General features: G+C 53.4%; 6 protein-coding genes across 6 annotated transcripts; 2 read left to right on the top strand and 4 right to left on the bottom strand.

The window, feature by feature from the left end:
• Window positions 1–773: 773 nt before the first annotated feature.
• MRS44_014613 (uncharacterized protein) lies at window positions 774–4,759 on the bottom strand (the record flags this gene model as incomplete). The annotated part of the gene is made up of 6 exons (XM_065618482.1): window positions 774–791; window positions 847–1,240; window positions 1,318–1,523; window positions 1,574–4,511; window positions 4,564–4,657; window positions 4,729–4,759. 6 exons carry the CDS (start codon window positions 4,757–4,759, stop codon window positions 774–776), a joined length of 3,681 nt encoding a protein of 1,226 aa, XP_065474554.1.
• A 1,878-nt stretch (window positions 4,760–6,637) lies between these two features.
• MRS44_014612 (uncharacterized protein) lies at window positions 6,638–8,353 on the top strand (the record flags this gene model as incomplete). Its single annotated transcript, XM_046284613.2, has 1 exon — window positions 6,638–8,353. The coding sequence occupies one exon, from the start codon at window positions 6,638–6,640 to the stop codon at window positions 8,351–8,353; it is 1,716 nt and encodes a 571-aa protein (XP_046127700.1).
• Window positions 8,354–9,378: 1,025 nt separating this feature from the next.
• Window positions 9,379–11,321, bottom strand: MRS44_014611 (uncharacterized protein; the record flags this gene model as incomplete). The annotated part of the gene is made up of 3 exons (XM_046278841.2): window positions 9,379–10,751; window positions 10,807–10,934; window positions 10,987–11,321. The coding sequence occupies 3 exons, from the start codon at window positions 11,319–11,321 to the stop codon at window positions 9,379–9,381; spliced, it is 1,836 nt and encodes a 611-aa protein (XP_046127699.2).
• Window positions 11,322–14,271: 2,950 nt separating this feature from the next.
• On the bottom strand, window positions 14,272–15,463 carry MRS44_014610 (uncharacterized protein; the record flags this gene model as incomplete). Its single annotated transcript, XM_065618481.1, has 2 exons — window positions 14,272–14,785; window positions 14,835–15,463. 2 exons carry the CDS (start codon window positions 15,461–15,463, stop codon window positions 14,272–14,274), a joined length of 1,143 nt encoding a protein of 380 aa, XP_065474553.1.
• Window positions 15,464–16,408: 945 nt separating this feature from the next.
• On the top strand, window positions 16,409–17,038 carry MRS44_014609 (uncharacterized protein; the record flags this gene model as incomplete). Its single annotated transcript, XM_065618480.1, has 2 exons — window positions 16,409–16,595; window positions 16,635–17,038. The coding sequence occupies 2 exons, from the start codon at window positions 16,409–16,411 to the stop codon at window positions 17,036–17,038; spliced, it is 591 nt and encodes a 196-aa protein (XP_065474552.1).
• Window positions 17,039–17,169: 131 nt separating this feature from the next.
• On the bottom strand, window positions 17,170–17,981 carry MRS44_014608 (uncharacterized protein; the record flags this gene model as incomplete). Its single annotated transcript, XM_065618479.1, has 2 exons — window positions 17,170–17,480; window positions 17,537–17,981. 2 exons carry the CDS (start codon window positions 17,979–17,981, stop codon window positions 17,170–17,172), a joined length of 756 nt encoding a protein of 251 aa, XP_065474551.1.
• Between the last annotated feature and the right edge of the window lie 554 nt (window positions 17,982–18,535).

Genomic DNA, 18,535 nt, shown 5'->3' with positions numbered 1-18,535 from the left:
CGCGAATTGCAGGATGGTCGCCACTGGAAGGATTTGCGCAGACGGAGAATAGGATGATATCGGGGATTTCAATCGGGTCGATGGTACGATGGTAGCGTTTCGAGAGGATGAGATAGCAGGAGGGGATTGCGCGGGTCCCGATCAGGTTGTTGCGGCTCGTCGCGACAAGAGCATGGGAATGCGATAGAGGTTGCCGTCTCGAACAAAGCGTGGCCCAACAACCATTTTATGGGCGATCGAACATGGCGGGAGAGGGGGCCTAGAATATGCAGCCGATTTGAAGACTTTCCAAGCTTCGCGCGGGGGCGCAAAGAGGTCCTAGTACGCCTTTGAATTCTTGATGGGGAAGAGTTTGGATATCTAATGTCGGGTTGGAGGAGTTTCTTTTGTCTCGAGACAGGCTGCCAGCTGCCTGGGATCTGGTGTGGCTTGGTCCGCATGGGACCCACCGGTCCTGCATGAGCCTAGCCTCATCTCAGCCCCAACTCTCAGCCTTACGCAGCTTCACCTCCATCAATAGAACGAAGTGTGATTAAGTAGGTAGGTAGGTAGAGAACAAGTTGCGCCTAATCAGTGTTCAATCCGCCAAGCGCTGCATGATTTACGTATTCGTTGTAATTTTACATGAATTCCCAGCGCAGTAACAACTCATAAACTCATATGTGACACAGCGCGTGCAGAGCTTGCAAGGCTCAATACTCCAAGTTGCAGTAAAAACTCTCATGAGTCCACCCATGCTCCACGAAAGAAAAGATTCAGAATTTTAGTTCTCATCATGCGTAATTTCTCAACTGTATCCAAAGTCAGCAAGCGAACGGAGAACTAAGTGGGTTGGGGGTAACTCACATCTAGAGTAAGGGTGCGTGAACTATTCACCTCCTGATCGCGGTATACACCTACGAGACTGTCACTGTCTTGGAAGAGGCCAGCCTTGAGACTGATGACAATGAACTGCATTCCAGGTCCCGAATGGTCCTGGATGTACTTCTTGATCTTGTCAACGTTGGCGTTATCCAAAGCGGCATCCACCTCGTCAAGGACGAAGAAGGGACTTGGCTGGTAGCTGTGGATAGCAAAGAGAAGCGCGAGTGCAGCCATCGTCTTCTCACCTCCCGACAGGTGTTCCATGTCTCGGAAGCGCTTCAGCGGTGGCATCGCATGATACTTGATGCCCGACAGGTATGGCATATCCGTATCCTCTTCAATGTCCAGGTACGCCTGACCACCAAGGGGTATGCCTCTGATCGGGTAAGATCCTTGTAGACGTGCGATATTTGCTCCTGGATGTGGGTAAAGGCCTTGTTGAAGAGTTCAAACCTCTTTTGCTTGACTTCGTTGAAGGCCTCCTTGGCCTCGTGTGCTGCCGTTTTGGAGTCCTCATACTCTTGTTCCGTGAGTTTGAGTCTGGTTTCCACGTCCTCCAACCTCTGCATCGCTCGCATGTTGGGATTCAGCTTCTCCAGCTCGGAGGTCAGATTTGCAATCTTGTCTGACAGGCTCTCTTCAACACTCGCATCGTCCGACTGCATGCAATTAGTGAATTTGTCCAAACGAAACCCAGAGGGCCACTCACGGCTTTAAGCTCTTCGTCGAGGCTGTCAAAATCGATTGCAATTCCGTAGGTCGCCATTGCCATATCCATCATGTCCTCGTCCTCGTCATCTAGATCCATGGCATCTGGATCTTGACGAAGGAGATCGTCTTCGGTCGGCAGATCATCCAAGGTACCTTCCTCAAGGGGTATGCGAATTTGTTCCAGGCGACATCTTCTGAGCAGTGCTGACTTGCTGGCACTGTTCTTTTGCAGGGTCGTTTCGAGCGCGCTGATCTCCTTCAGGTTTTCATCGATGTCCTTGCTGCGTTTTTGCACCTCGACCTTGGCCTCGGACACCTTCTGGTTCTTCTCAGCAAGCTCGGCCTTGTTCTCCTCAAGAGTCTCCTGGAGAGCCTCCAACTCTTCCTGCTCATCTCGCATCGCGTTCTGAATCTCGTCCTTCTCCTTCACATACGTTTTGGCATCGTTACGGACGCGTCGAATGACGCTTTGCAGTCTGTTGATCCGGGCGATTGTGTCGTTGTTACGGGACTGTTCCCAAGTCAATAGCCTCGACAGTTTCTGCTTCTGGACCTCAAACTGGTTGCGCTTTTCCGAAACCTCCTGCTCGAGCTTGCCTTGAGAAGCGTCGTAAGCACGGATATCACTGTAACCGAGTCGCGCGCAAAAGTCTGCGAACACCTGGTCCTCAACCTGTGCGATAGCATCTCGAAACTCCTGGCATGTCCTCTGGGTATTCTCGAGCTGTGCCGCCTGCTCTTGGTATTTGGGCTCCAGCTCCCTGAGCTGCCTCTTCTGGTTGTCCAACTCACGCTTCTTGCTTGCATGGTTCTTGTTGAAAGCAGCCAGCTCGTCCTTGACAGCTGCTAGGCGCCTCTCCAATCCAGCCAGATCAATTTGCAGTGATTCTTCTTGTGTGCCACGTCTGTCAGCCTTTGGCAACCGCTCAATCTCATCTTTGAGCTTGGAGGCCATCCGTTGAAGGTTCTGAACATCAGCTTCCTCGAAGCGCCTCTTGTTCTTTGACTCAGGCCCACGACCACCTGTCATAAGACCTGCTTTGTGGATGATATAACCCTCGAGCGTAACAGCCTTGACCGGAATCTTCTTGTCGTAGCAGATGTGCTTGGCGATGTCGAGGGTATCGCACACAATAGAGCTGCCGCATGCATAAGACACGGCTCGCTCAACAACCGAATCGAATTCGACAGTGTCAATGGTCAACCGGGCTCCAGAAAATCCCTTGACTGCAGTGTTCACAGCATTGACCTTGATGTTGTCCAGGGGGATGAAGGTCATTGGCGGGAACCTCTGCTCCTTAAGATACTGAACGCACTCGACACCGATCTTCTCTGTGTCGACCACAACCGAGTCAAAGTCTCTTCCAAGGGCGACAGAAATAGCTTCGTCAAACTTCTTCTGCTTCGGCTTGACAAGTTGACCGATGCGGCCATGGACACCAGGGAACATGCGCTTTAGAGCAGACACCATCTCCTTCATCCGGGTGTCTTTGGCGCTCTGCCGCCTGCCATCATCGGCCTCCCTGAGCTTCCGGGCCACGTCCTCAAGCTTCTCCTCGAGCTCGGTTCGTTTTTGGCTGGTTCTGACACGCTCTGACTGAAGTTGGTTGAACTCCTTCTTCTTGGTATCAATTTCCTGTGAGAGTTCCTTGGAGGCAGTCTGTGCTGCGGTTCTCCTCTCGTCGATGCTCGTGAGTTCCGCTTCGATCTTCTCGATGCTTGCCGCAATACTGTCGACTTTTCCCTTGAGGTTGTTGACCGTAACCTCATCTGCCTTTCGCTGTCGCTCGAGATTCTCAAGCTTGGCTTGATTTGGACCGGAGCGAGACATGACCTGGGCGCGAAGAGTGTTGTACTCCCTTCGGTCCTCGTCGCTGACCTCTCGCCCTTGCTTCTTCATCTGCTCCTTGTAGTCGTTCTCGAAGACTTCTCGGGCTTTCTCCACATTCTCAATATCCTTCTGGATCTTGAGTACGATCTCTGCCTGCTGGTCGCGCTCTTTTGTGACCTTGGCAATTTGGGCCTGTAGGCCCTCAACTTGTTGTGTTGATTCATGAATCTTTTCCTCGATCGGAACAAGACTGCTCTCCTTGTCTTCAATACTTCTCTGCTTGGCCCGGATATCCTTGTCGATGCGAGCAACCTGGCGACTCGCTGAGGCCTGCTCCTTCCGGGCAGCCTCCAGACGCTTCTCAAATGATTCGACGTTACGGCGCAGCTCCTTGAGTTCTTGTTGGTGGTCTTGTATGGCGTTAAATGAGTCGTCAATAGCCTTCTGGAAGTGATACAGCTTCCACAGGCTGTGCGTGACAATAGCAGCATCACGATCATCTGTTTTCTTCTGGAAGTTGTCGGCTTCTTTCTTCTGTTCGCGGAACTGCTTGATCTCGGAATTGATGCCACGTCGCTTGTGAAGCTGATAGTTTTGGTTCTCAGCCGCCTGCTCCGCCTCAGCTTGTGTCTTCTCGTAGTCTGTCTTGTACTCCAGACTGCCTGAGATCTGCTCAATCAGGCGTGTGAGGTCCTGAGGGGACTGTGACGCAATCGCTTCAACATCTCCCTGGAAGACGAGGAAGTTCCGGGCTTTGATGAGGATGTTTTCCGACTCGAGGGCTTCGTTGTACTGCTGAGCGGTGACGACACGGTCGTTGATGCGGTATTCGCTGGCGCCCTGGCTGGTGATTGAGCGCTTCCACCTCTGCTCCTCGCCAGCATCGTCCTCGTACACGGCCATGACCCAAGCGGTCTTGGGGTCACCTCGGGAAGCCTTGTCGTCTCCATCGGCATGGCCGTTTGCGTCACCATTGGTCTGAGCCGAGCCATCGTCGTTGATCTTGGCAGTTTTCAGGACTCGCCCTCGGTAGACAAGATCCTTGAGGTGAGCGGAGCGCAGGTGGGAAGATTTGATGCCCAGGACGAAGGAGATGGCGTCCATACTGGCGAGATTCAGCAAAGCGGGCGGCGCAAGGACGACGGCATATGACTTACGAGTTAGATTTCCCAGATCCATTGGGCCCGATGATGGAAGTGAAGTATGAATCGCCAAAAAGAAGGGTATGGTGGCCCTTGTAGGACTTGAAGTCTATCGCGCGCAAGTCAGCTCTGGGGTCCTTGGTCGCTTGACTCAACCTGCAGCAAGAGGGAATAACGCACTGAACAACTCGAGACGAATGAGCTTGCCCATGGTGGCGTCGGTGGGCAGCAAGCCCGGGTATCGGTGGTCGAGGGGAGGTTTACGGATGTGAGAGAAGAGAGTGAGGTTGGTTTAGAGGGGTATCACGGGTCGCGAAGCGAATGCGACGGAGGAAGAGGGCGTGTCAAGTGGCCGGGGACCCAGTGCGCCGGCGAGTCGCGCAAAGAAAAGGCAGAAAGGAAGCGCGTTAAGACTAATCTCGGAGACCGAATAATGCTATGCCGCAAAGTCTTCCAATTCGATGTGACGAGCACGCATAGTCAACGGCGAGAATGGGTGGGTAAAGATGAATGTCGTTTGCCGTATTGCGACGCTTGAAAATGATGGATAACGCGTCGCGCGACGACCAAGGCTGGCTGGTTGGTACCTGAGGCGGGAGCCTCTTGGGGCTTCTCTCAGTGCGACGAGCTTGGGGCATGGCCCGTGCCTGCGTGCCGCCAATTCCATCCAACAAAAAACTGCGGATAAGGCACTACCGATAAGCGGTACGTACCGCCTAAGCATGAATTAAACCCAGCATGCCCAGGTCCACTTCAGTTTGGGCGAGCAGCAGTGGCTTGCATCATTCCGCAGTCTGGCAAGAAAGCAAGACGGGGTGTACCAAAAGGCAGAAGAAGGAGAACAAATGCGTGCGTGCTGTTCCTTTCAATAAGCAGAGTAATCATCAGTTGCATACAGTAAGAGAGCTAGAGTGACGTTCAAACCCAGACAACCAGTCAGAAGTCAACGACTGTACACGTACATCCCAACTTGGTAGAACGACCAATAATAGAACGGGTCTGGCCTAGGTCAAGGATTCACATGATGGGTTTGGGTATCGTGATACTCGCAGTGGATTTGGTTTTGAAACACACTTGGAACTAGAGTGCATCTGACTCCAAGGCATGAATGACATGCAGTTGCAGGCGAGGTGACGAAGCAGAGCCCGGATTCAAGGGCATCGCATGGTGGCCTCAGTAGGTATGATGCAAGCGATTCTTGCCTGGACGATGACGGCAAAGTTGTGCCCTGAAACGGCCCTTGATCGCCAGTCGATGGAAAGATCCAAGCTGATATCCAGGTTGTGGCGCAAATGCATGTGCCAGTGGCTACCTGGCCCCACCGACGGTGTCAAAGGAAGCTGAGCTGGAGCCATGAAGTGACTTTAATCCGTAGTTTCAGTGTGAAGAAATCTTCGTCAAAGAGTAGATTAGTTAATAGAAGAGATATGGTTCTACAAATATTAATACCATACAATTGTTTCGAGCGCAATATGGACGAGAATGAGCTGCGGATCGACCGAGTACTCCATACCTACCCAGCTATTCCGGCAGTGTGTGCCACACTACCCCAGCAAGCTTTCAGCCCGTTGCTTTCATCATAGGCGGTCCAGCTTCGACGTGAGAGGTGTTGGGGACTTGAACATCCAGGCAATCCCACGTGGATGTTCCGTCACCGCTGGTGCTTCCCTTCACTTTCTGTCCCCTTTGTTCTTTCTTTTCTTTTTTCCTCACTTTATCTTCTTCGTCTGTCTTATTTGTCCTCTCCATTCCCAGTCACCGCTTCGTCAGGGTCTCGCAGAGCACAAATGACTTTCTAACCGCCAGGCCCCTCCCTCCCTTGTCTCTGGAGCTTGTGCAGCTGGCCTTGTATAAGTACTTGGACTCGCGCTGCGCTCCCTTACACCGTCCTTCCCCCGTCTGTGCTAGAGCAGCCCCTGCATCCCTCGCCTTGTGAGTATTTCTTCTCGTTCCTGGCAACCTTGATTTTGCCTTTCTGTTGGTCATTTATGATTGCTAACGCTCGTTTCAATAGCTAGGAGCTTAGCTACCACCTACACGGCAAGCCTCGACGCGCGGATCAAACACGACGTCAACCAAGAACAACGCCATGGATGACGATACCAAGGCACCTTCGGGTGCCTCCCACGGCCTCAAATCCGACAACATCTCTACTGATAGCGATCCCGTCCTTACCCCCGGGCCCGAAGCTCCTGCCTCTCCCAACTCCCTGCCCGCCGACTCTTCCCTACTTGATACACCAATGCTAGGTGCCACGACACCCAGAAGCTCGCTTCACTCGAGAAATCCATCCTTCTCTGGCAGCAGCTCTAACCATGAAGACTGGGACGCTCTGCCACCTCTCGATCGATTGACAGTCCTCGATTTACTCGACAACTTCGCGCTGCCCCAGCAGCTTGAGAAGCTGCAAAAGGGCATCTCTGCTCAGACGGACAAAGTTAGACGATCGAGAGAGGCCATCAAGTCCAAGACAGCGCTCGCTCGTGATCGCATGGTTGAGGAATGGCGGCGCCGCGTTCCTTCGGCTGACGAACAGCTCGATCGATACCGCAAGCAGATGCAACGCCGTGTCGACAAGCTAGGAAAGCGTTGGAACGACACGAAGGTTATCAGCGCACGGGAAAAGGTGTCCTTCATCTTTGGCGTCATGAACATATTCGTCAGCGGATACCTCATCGGCGGATTCCCAGAGTACTTCCACCTGTGGTACACGGTGCAACTGTTGTACTTTATGCCTATCCGCTTCTTCACTTACCATCGACGCGGCTACCACTACTTCCTGGCCGACCTATGCTACTTCGTCAACTTTCTACTCTTCCTCTCCATTTGGGTCTTCCCCAGTTCGAAGCGACTTTTCCTTGCCGCTTACTGCCTCGCGTTTGGAAACAATGCAGTTGCTATCATCATGTGGCGCAACTCACTCGTCTTTCACAGCTTCGACAAGGTCACATCGCTCTTCATCCACATCATGCCTTGTGCAACTCTACATTGCATCGTCCACCTGCTGTCTCCGGAAACCCAGAGGGAACGATTTCCAGCGATCTGGACCGTCAAAACTTCGCCTCCAGGATCACCCACTGCATATGCGAACGTTGTCTCCATGCTAGCTTGGAGCACGATTCCGTATACTATCTGGCAGCTTTCGTACTACTTCTTCATTACGGTCCGTCGGAAGGAGAAGATTGCGGCCGGTCGACCCACCTCGTTCACTTGGTTGCGAAAGTCGTACTCCAAGACATGGATCGGGAAGTTGGTGCTGGCACGACCTGAGCGCATGCAGGAAGCTTGTTTCATGATGATTCAGTACTCTTACGCCGTTCTCACCATGCTCCCTTGCCCTCTTTGGTTCTTGAGCCGCTGGGCCTCCACCGCGTTCCTCATCGCGGTCTTTACATGGAGCATCTACAACGGCGCCACATACTACATTGACGTATTTGGTGTTCGGTTCCAGAAGGAATTGGAGGCTATGAAGGCGGAGGTGATTCAATGGCAGAACTCGCCAGAGCACATGCCACACTCGCCTCCTTTGGGGCCTCGGCCGGAAGGATCCTCCGCTCCTGACCAGATTCACAAAGGAGCGACTGGTTCCGTGTCTACCAGCCAGATCCCATCGATGAACGAAGTAGCCCGCGAGAAGGACATGTTAGGCGACACCTCCCTACCCACAGATGAAGCCGCTCGGCCAGTGAGTGTGGATAAGATCCCTCTTCTCGACGAAACAAGGGGCTCGACCAGTACTGGAGTTGATGGGGAGCGTAACGACACGACTCGGGAGAGGAAGTCGGGTGAGACACCCGCTGCTTGATGTTGAACTTTTGATAGACGGCTACGTAGTCGATGTTCTGGGCTTTGTTGCGTTCTTGTTGTTCTGATGATTCCTGCAATCTCATCCTTGGCATGATGTTTGGGCGCTTATTATGATTGATTGGCTGTTTATTACTTTATTTGGCTGGAGGTGTATGGAGCGTTTCAAGTCCTGCTGGTTCTTAAGTTGATGAGAACCTACCGTTCATTACAACCAATATGCACGGAGAATACCCCTTGTTTTACAGACACCTCAGAGAGATCAGACATGGGTAGTTTACAAGTTGTGATGTGATGTGATCTAGAACTACGTCGTGTGATGATCATCACGCTCTGCCCAAAGACCTTTGATCGGCTTCTGACACCTTTTGAAGACTCATGTGTCGAATTTGTTTACATATCACGGCATGCATGGGACAAAGATGACGCTTTAACTTGAAGGAAGGGTATCAACCCGTCCATTATATTCATGTGGAATCTTTGTGCCCTAGCTAAACAGCCCCATTGCGCTATGCAGGCCAAATGACAAACAACAAAAGTGCAGATAAAGACAATTGCTGTAACTTCAGAGCTTGTTTCGCTTGCTTGCTTTGCTCTGCCTTTGCCAGCCGGACCAGCAATGCGCCCAAGATCATCATCCCTCATCAAACCCGTCCATTCATTCAAGGGGGCATATCCGCCTGCCCCTTCCAATGTCCCAAAATATTCCCAATCAAAGCAACCCGACCAACACCACCACCCGTGAAGCCCTCCGTTAAGCCAGAGGAGAGCCTAAGTCCAGATGCGACGCCGTTTAATGCAGATGATGCGATATCCCTCAGGGTATTCTTCCATAATGCGTGAGATGCGACTTTTGAGAACCACTTGCTCTCCACGCCCAAACTTTTTGTAGATGGACGGCATGTAATAAATCGGCCGTTCAAGTGTACGGGTGACATGTCGTCAACATGAAGAATCCAAGCTGGCCAGAAAATTCGATGGGGCGACAACCAAATGAAAACATGTACTGCCTCCAAATACAGAAGCTCATCGAATAACAGCCCAGTCAGCAAGTCGACCTCCGTTGTCACCATCCTCTCGAGTTCCTGGCCGCCGACCAAATGTCGACCAGAATCTCAAAGTCTCGTCTCCAGCTCCAGTCACAATCGTTCGGCCATCCGGGCTCATAGCCAGGTACAGCACTCGATAGGTGTGTCCTGTCAGACTGGCCACCTGGGTCATGGAAGGGTACTTCCAGACAACGATCTGGTTCTGGCTGTAGCCGTGAGTCGAGACGATTTCGTTGGAGTTCTTTGACCAAGCAATGTTGCAGACCTGGCTACCTGTGTCAATCTCGTTGATGACAGATCCTTTGACGGTGTCGTGGAAGATGATACGGCGATCAGCAGTACCACCTCCAGACGCGAGCAAGCCGCGCTGGTGAGGAGACCATGAGATAGCCTTGACGGCTGCGGTGTGGTCCGAAAACTTCCAAAGCGGAGTTTCTGAGAGCTTATCCCAGACCATGAGCTTGTTGTCGTTACCACCACTGGCCAGCTGCCCATCCTCGCAATTCCACTTGAGGCCACAAACTTCTTGCTTATGGCCAACGAGTTTCCTCAGCCACTGGTCGGGAGCTCGCACGTCGCGGTGATAGATGAGTCGATCGCGCGATCCAGAGGTAAGAATGTGGGTGTTCCAGGCCAATGATCCCACACGCGCTGTGTGGCCAGTCATTGTTCGTAGTCTTCGTGCCTTTTCCGCATCCCAGATCTGCACTAGGCCCTTGCCAGTCCCTATAGCAAGGTGTGTGCCTTTTTGTATCCATGACACGCTTGTCACGGTATCGTCCTCCAACGTGCAAAGTTTGTTTACCTTGCTGGTTTGCGCGTTCCACATGTAAACACTGGAACCCAGGCCGACACCAAGAATGTTTGCACTCCCCCAATCCACCAAGTTCAGATAGAAATCATCGGCCAGTTCGGGGGCGTCAAGGACCTTGTAGGGCACTTTGCTAACAGCCCTTGGCTGGCGCCTAGGGCTGAGCAGCATCTGTTGGCTGCCAAATCGTACTGGCGATAGGCTGTATATCTCAGCTCGAGTATCCAAATTGGGGCCGTGGCGGCTTTGTGGTGTCTTCGAGGGAGTCGGGTGTCCAGCGACGTTGCTGTGGTGGCGTGGCGACATGTATGAGAAGAGGTTCTTGTGGGGTGTTGATGGCGTTAATGAAGAAGACGGCAATGAAGGCGCGGTTGCATTAGTGGGAGGTGTGTGAGCCCGAGTGCCATCGTTGGCGGGGATGTGAGAGGTTGTGGGGAGAGCTTGGTTCGGGGAGAGAGTTGGGGTTGCTGCTTGGGGTACTGAGTTCTCAAAGAGCTCAGCACGAAGCAGGTGTGAGAAAGTGCGGTTTGCCTCCTCCGCTACGATAGTTGTCAGTAAATCAAGCACTTACGAAGCTATCAGAGGGGTTCATACTCTTTTGGAAGTGCAGTTCACCATGAGGAGTACGCTTCTTTTGTTTCGAAGGGGTAGCAGGTGATCCATCCTCATGGAGGAGACTGAAGCTAGCTTGCAGGTCTTGGCCGGAACGAGTCGGGATGAATCTACGGAAGGGTAAGCAAGGGACGACGTTGATGCATTGCATGGTTGACCAACCGATCACCGTTTATCCGCTGTCGCTTACGATGAGGACTGGCACCCGGTGTGCTCTCTCGCTGTGGTCGTTGGAACTCGCGTAACAAAGCATTGTCGACGGCGTCGACATCGAACGGGCTCGCACGGGTGGCGTCGCTTTTCCTTGCGTTGCTGCGAAGAGAACGATTGGATCCATTGTCGAGGGTCTGTCTGGGCTCCAAGCGACCGCGATCTGAGCGGGGAGGAGGAGTAGATGCGCGAGGAGCGGCGGCATGGCTTTTGGATTCGTCCATGGCTCGCTTAGAGCGATGATGACTCGAGGCCGTGATGCCGGCGGCTCCAGGAAGTGCCGCCATGGTTGAGACGCGGTCGGGTTGCGGCTCCTAGTACCTGATTAAAGAGATCGTGGGGGAAGCGGTGGGGAGAACGGGTCGTGACGGCGCGAGAGGATAGCGGAGGATTGCTAGGCAAGCGAAGCGACGCTTGATTGATGAGGTGAACAGGCGGCGAGGGCGGAGGGAGAGTCCAGGCGAGACGGTGAGGGCGCAATCCCAAGCACCGTCCAGCAGATCTCGGCTTTGTTTTTCGGAAGGCGTCTATCGCATCGTCTCGATCTCGCAAGGACCCAGCAACTGGGGGGGTTGTCGGGCACGGTGCTCGGCTGAGGGCGCTCGTTTGGCCAAGTGGTTGAAGTCAACAAGAGATGAAATACGCAACAGAGAATCCGAAGCCGCGATGAGAAGGAGAATAACCTAGAGAGGGGAAGCTCGTGGCGATGCAAGACGCGGCAGCTGGCGATGCGAGACGTGATGTGCGAGATCCAAGTAGCAGGATAGAGGTCGAGGTGGGCGGGTGCGGTACTGGGCTTTGCCGGGTTTACGCTGAGAGGAGCGCTGGGGGTGGCGGGAAAGAGGGTCGCGGGCTCAGGTTCGTGAGGGATGTCGCTGCTGGAGGGAGGTTGACCTAGGACTCAGAAGGGCGCGCTAACAGGCGTGTGGCCAATCAGAGGTCCAAGACGCCAGGATGGGACCCCCCTGCGCCCGGGCGGGCTCTTACAAGGAAGACCGCGGACGGCCAGGAAACGCGCGGGTCAATAACAACAACCACCACAATAATAGAGGACCGTGATCCCCTGTTGTTCCATGAATCGAGCCTGAGAATGGCATTGAAGGGGAATCGAGGGGCTGGATAATTTGGTTTGCATCCAGCATTGTGTGTCAAACCTTTCATTGTTTTGCCCATTCTAGTTGTACCTGATGCATGCACCCATCCTATCCTCCCTCTCTGCCTCCCCCCAATGCTTCTCCAAACCCGTTGCAAACATGGACCGATTGACGGGTTCTCGGTTTTTCCCGCAATTCAGCTCCCGTTAGACCCCTACCTGCTTGGTCGCGGTCTCTGCCTTTCTACTGCCGACTTCCATTTGGAGGTAGTTCCCGCGTCCAAGAGCTCGGTAGGTGCCGACGTGAGCACGCACATGGAACAGGGCACACTGTCTGCTTACTGGAGCGGCGTCATGGTCAATGACGGCCCCCAAGAAAGGATGGCTTCAGATAGATAGATGGTGTGGACGTCTATTTATTATTCCCATAACAAATAAATACGGGCACCGGCCATTGCATTTTAGCAAGTCTCAGTTGGTCTAGTGTTCTGCCAAGTGTCCCGTCCACCGCTTGTTGTGTCTTTGCGCGCCATTTTGTGGCATTGCCCGCGTGCATATTTGTTGTTTTTGATGTGAGTTGTGCATCCATCCATGCAAACCCGGTATGTGGTCGTGTAAGTGCGCGTTTGTGTGTTTTTTTTTTGGCAGTCCGATGTACATGACCCTAACAAATCAGCGATTCGCCCTCTCAATCCTATTTATCTGAAGGGATTCAGTCCAGACATGGCCAGCGTCATCTACTTTCCCGAAGACTTTCGTCCCGTTGCTAGTCTTCTCATCTCCTGCCTCTGTACTCCGTACCAGCGTGAGAACCAGTCTCGGGCTAAGGATGCCTCCAATCCCTTTCCTGACAAGACTGGCCAGCAACGCTTTATCAAACAGTAGCGGGACGTTCCGCAGCTAGCTCAGATTCTCAACCCGCAGCCGCAGCCCTGTCGTCAACACGATGTGAAATCGTCAGTGTGTGTGCGCCAATGTGCGGACGTCGGTGCGTGCCTGAGCGTGCCCAAGGGCAGCCGTCCTGCGTATTTGGACTGCGAGTCTGGTGTGATGATGCATTCGCCAGTGGGTAAGATGTTGGTCTGCGCTGCGGGCAAGGACACGCGCGTAAGGGTAAACGTGATGCGCGGTACGTGGTGCGGCAGAAACAAAGCCTCACCCTCCCGCCCAAGCCAGGCCGTCAGACTCGATTGGTTATCCAGCTGCCAGTCATCCTGTCGCTTGTTTTGGTGTCCCTTCTCTCGCTGGCCTGTCAACTCAAACTCCCTGGCGTGGAGACTCCGGCCAGCGTGTCACCAACCAATCGGGACGAGCCGGCCATCGCGCACAGTGTCTGCTGTAATCTACCTCCCCAGCCACACCGGCTCCCGATAGCGCCGTGCTCAGCCTGCACAGTGACACTGGAAATGGCACTGTCCCAAACACGAGTCCCTGGAGACGGGAATTGTGAGGGGGTCGCGTCAACGGGCGACGAAACGCCACTCAACGCGTCTCAGTCGCGCGCGCGTCTTCCCCCTCACTGCCCCCTTTTTGTCTCCCCCACCTGAATTCCAGTGCATGTTTTGGCCGGGTCTTGGGCCGCAGGACAAGAAACCTGGCCTGCGGCCGCTTACAAGTGGCCTCCAATCTACCTACCAAACAGTGGCCCGGGGAGAACACGGCTGCAATAACAGAGGAGCAGCAGGTCGCAATACGATGGCCTCACACATGTGTCCAATGAACTCGACCGCCTGCAGGCCGTGTTGCTCTGCATTGTCGAGTCCGGACGTGAGTCTGCCTTTCGGCTCACTCGCTCACTTATGCGTATCAGACGCCCCAGATCATCCAGTCATAATTCGTTCTTGTGCTCGTTCTTTGACGATATCTCTAAACAAGAGCTACTTCTATCTATCTATAGTTGTAGGGTCATCCTCCCAATATCCATGCCTCGCTGCGGCTTTGTTCTCTCCAGCATGTGATCAAGCCGCCCCAGAAACAGACAAAAGAAATTGCAAGGGGTTGTGTGCAAGAAAAGCAAAAGAAACGAAAAGGATGATATCAGGTATCTCCCCATAGACAAAGGAAACCAGATAATGATGGCGCACTATTGGCCACGGGTGATGTCCTGCACCGCCTAATACGAGTCCCTCAACTCATTCCGTCACCTAGGCCTGTGCTTCTGCTTGCGCCAGCAATCTCTCCCGCCATCCGTTGCAGACCTCTTCGAATCCGCCGATCACTTCTCCGCATACGCCTGCGCACTCTCTCTTCTCCAGTCGCTCCCCCCAGTTACCCCTCGTAAGCCAGCGCTCGCCTTCCTCCCTAAGCTCTTCGTCTCTCCTCATCTCAGCAACGATCTCCTTTGCGCTCCTCAACCTTCTTGTTGCTGTTGTTGTTGTCTGCCGGGACATGTGCAGTGTGTCGGAGAGATAATTCAGGGTTTGTACCAAGTCAGAGGTGATTGAATGGAGGCCTGTCAACGAGTTGAATGCCGATGTTGAGGGTCGTGGCATCGTGTCCGAGAGCGATAAGAGCAGCGGGATCAAGTCGTCGATGGTCTCGGGGTCCGGGGGTGCGACAAGAGGCGATAATAGAGGAAATGTGAGGTTGTGGATTTGACGGGTTTGATGGTTCAGGTGAGTGGTCAGCGCAGAATGTGCCGTTATCAATCTGCCGTCTCTGTTAGCTTGGCCAGATTCCTCATGATCAATCGGATGGTGTTTCAAACCTTGAGGCGCTGGCCTCCACACTGGACTGGGACCCGAGATCCCGCAAGGCATTTGTGACTCGCTTGAATACGTCGTCCGTTGGGCCACCGTAATTCTCTGTCCCCCGCCGGGCCAACGACTCTACAGCATCCATCTTGGCAACCAGTCCGGGCGGCATGCCAGGAGAGTCCAAATCAGACTCGGACCCGTACTCACTGCCATCGTAATTGCTCGATTGTCGTTGGTGTTTCCGGCGTGGGGAGAGAATCGTCAGGTTCGCAGCTTTTAATCTGTCGCCGTTCTGCTTTGTTGGACTACTGGCGCCCACCTTCTCCTCTTCATCTTCGGTCGAATGCCCATGCTGGACCTCATCTCCCTCCGGGCCTAGCATCTCACTATCGCCATCTCCATCGATGTAGTCACCTTCGTCTCCCGAGTCCGAAAAGGCATCTGCGAGTTCGTCCGCCAGGTTACCCATGCCATTCCCGTTCAGCTCCAGAGCATCCTGTTGATTAAAGCTGTTGCGGAATGAAGCTGAAGGGTCCTGTGCTGACGATCTGGAGAGCCGCCGAGCTTGTGGGGAGCCCGAGAAGCTATCGAAAGCGGACGAGTTCCGAGAGTGCCTCGGCGTATGCGGTGAGGATGGCATTTTCGTATGTCGGAGCCGGGAAATGCGGGTGTTGCTTCCCTGGACCTAGATGGTCTAACCTCGCGAGCCTGTGACTGCCCTGCTGAATACGATAGATGCGGCGGTCTGGACGGCGGATAGAGGCGGACGGTATTGCTGCAATGGCTTTTCGGGATCGACTCGATGAGGCTCGTTCGCAACGTTCGTTTGTGTGTATCTGTGCCGCGGGGTGGATGGTCTCCTTTCGAAATGGGGGTGTCGAGGGAGGGAGAGTCGGCGTTGCTCGAAATGATATTGGCTTGGGCGACCAGGGACCCTTTATTAGGTACTAACTATTGATGGCACCAAAATGGCGGCCAACAGTACACAAAGGACGGGGGAGCGAGAATACCGGGCTTCCGGGAGATTAAAAAGTACCCGATCTCCCCAGCCTAGGAGTCAAGTCAGAAGAACTTGTATGTGTCGACACGTGGAAAGATCATAAGAAGGGTGATATGATATGCCCCTTCATGCCATTGTCACAATGACTGAGGCGCTCAACGTTGTCGTGGCGGCGTGATGCTGGCAAGCGAAAACGGGTGGTGGGCCCCTTTAGCGTCAACATACATAACGAAAAGGTACATTAACTGTGTGAACTAGAATTGCAGGGACTTGAAACTCAGGTATCGGCTTGGGCTAGGTTGCCATGAGCCTGTTCCCTGGATGCCCCTGCCCATTGTGGCTTCAATGCGAACTCCGGTCGCACCGCCACATGACACAAAATAGCTCCCTAGCACATTCGCGGGGCAGCTTTTCTTTCCACTACCATCTTACAGAAGAAACACCACGGTTCCACGAAGGCACGAGGTTCAGCTTTCCAACAGCCTATACATTCCCGAGGAGCGGCTTATTCCTATACCAATACCACACTCAGTTGCTTGGGAGCACGCAGGGTTGGTCCCAAACGGCAACTCCTCCCCTGGCAAAATGGCTACATTTCGCCGATTTCGACCCGACGATGTGAACAAGTTCTCAAAGTGCAACCTCGATCCGCTCACCGAAACATACGAGCTCAACTTCTATCTCCAATATCATGCAAAATGGCCGTCACTCTTCCAGGTTTGCGAGGACATTGATGGGAATATCGTCGGATACAGTGGGATTGCTCTTGGGCGTATTAGATCGCTAGCTCGATGCTAATCTTGGTTTCCAGTCATGGGGAAGGTTGAATCCTCGCCAGATGCCTACAAATTCTCCGAGCATTACCTACCGTGGCACGCCCACATAACGGCCCTCACGGTTGCCCCAGAGGCGCGAAGATCTGGCATTGCCAAGATTTTGACCGACCAGTTGGAAGTTGCGGCTGATGCAGAAAACGCCTGGTTCGTGGATCTATTCGTCCGGAGAAGCAATGAGCGCGCCATCAAGCTTTACAAAAGCCTGGGCTATAGTGTTTTCCGCGTGGTCAGGGACTATTATGGTGACCATGCGACTGACCCTACCCAGTCAAGCGAGGATGCCTTCGACATGCGCAAGCCGATGAAGCGAGACAAGGACCATCAACACATTCGGGATGACGGAGAGAACCATGTGGTTGATCCTGAGGATGTGTGGTAAGCGCAATCCGATACTCGATATTCCGTTCCCGATATTCCAATCAGGCTCGATACGTCATTCTCCTGCCCACGACGCCAGCTTTTCCCGGGACTATCGTGAAAGTGTTGGGACGTAGCTTTCATCAAGGCCGTTCAGAGCCAGGCTCCGTCCACTTCATACACACTCCCGCTCACAAATGTGCTCTCCGGGCCAAGGAGGAAAGCTATGACATTGGCGCATTCCTCTGAGGTTCCTTGGCGCTGGAAAGCACTCGGCTCGTCGAACGCAGCGTCATCTGGTCGACTGTGAATGTCCCAGGCCTTCTTCATCAATGGTGTATAGATAGCACCTGGGGCGACAGCGTTAACGCGCACTTCCCTGTGACCATTCTCCTTTGCAGCCGCTCTTGTCAGCCCAATTACGCCGTGCTTGCTGGCATCGTATGCGCCATGCTTGGCGAATCCTGTTCACTCTAAGTCAGAAGGGGACAGGTATTGTGTGGCAGTTGGTATGGCGTACCCTTGGTACCGTGGATAGATGAGACGTTGACAATGGATCCTCCGTCCACTATCCTGCGCAGCTGCGCTCGCAGGCAATACATTGTTCCAGTCAGGTTTATTTTGATGATATTGTGCCACTCGTCATCCTCAAGGTCGGATACAGGTCGAACGCCGTGATGCTTGCCAATGACACCAGCCACGTTGGCTGCACCGTCAAGTCTTCCGTACTTTTTGAGAGTGTCGTCTAGCCAGTCTTCGACCTCGGCTCGCTGAGATATATCAACCCGGGTAGCTGAGAACGGGGTCCCTTGCTTTCTAAAGTACGAAGCTGCGCTCTCTCGGGCATCGGGGTCGATGTCAGCGATGCTCACAGTAGCACCTCGTTGCGCGAGGATCTTGGTCGTTGCGAGACCAATGCCACTGGCTCCGCCAGTGATTGCATAGACCTTCCCTATGAGCGACATGGAGTACGGTACCGTTGAGAGTTGTGGTGTGCTTGTTGTGAAATACGCTCGTCGGTAGTCAAAGTAGGAGGCGAGATGTGAGGGATGGTTTCGCTCTATTCGGTCTTATATGCGGCCGGGGATTCGTGGGTCGGGTCCTTGGTATCCGAGCTGCCACCCCGCAGGAATAAGTGAAGGTTGATTGGGGAGTAGACGATGGATAATATGGACGCATTGCCGGTCTCCGTCGCACACGGCACATGGAAGTTCTCATCGGCGATATTGAAGGAAACGGTTGGTCTACCCCTAGCTCATGGCTAGCTGGATAACGGTCCCTTGTCTAGACAGGAGGTGCTGAACCTTGTATGCTGCAGTACTTGGCGACAATGTTTGACTATTTGGTAGATCGTATATATTTGTGAGGCGATTCGCAACTTGTTATTACTGTGCCGTTTCCCCTATGGTCTAGGTAGTTGATATTAGGCTAATAACTGTCTCTCTAGGGTAGGCATGACGAGTTCTATGGAAGCCAACACAAGCACGACCTGGTTGAATTCACATCGTCCTCTCCTGGT

Source organism: Fusarium solani (assembly GCF_023522795.1).
Source record: "Fusarium solani strain SB1 chromosome Unknown bctg00000010, whole genome shotgun sequence".
Classification (NCBI taxonomy): Eukaryota; Fungi; Ascomycota; class Sordariomycetes; order Hypocreales; family Nectriaceae; genus Fusarium; species Fusarium solani.
The sequence above is the reverse complement of the archived record's forward strand: the minus strand, read 5'-3'. Positions and strand labels throughout refer to the sequence as shown.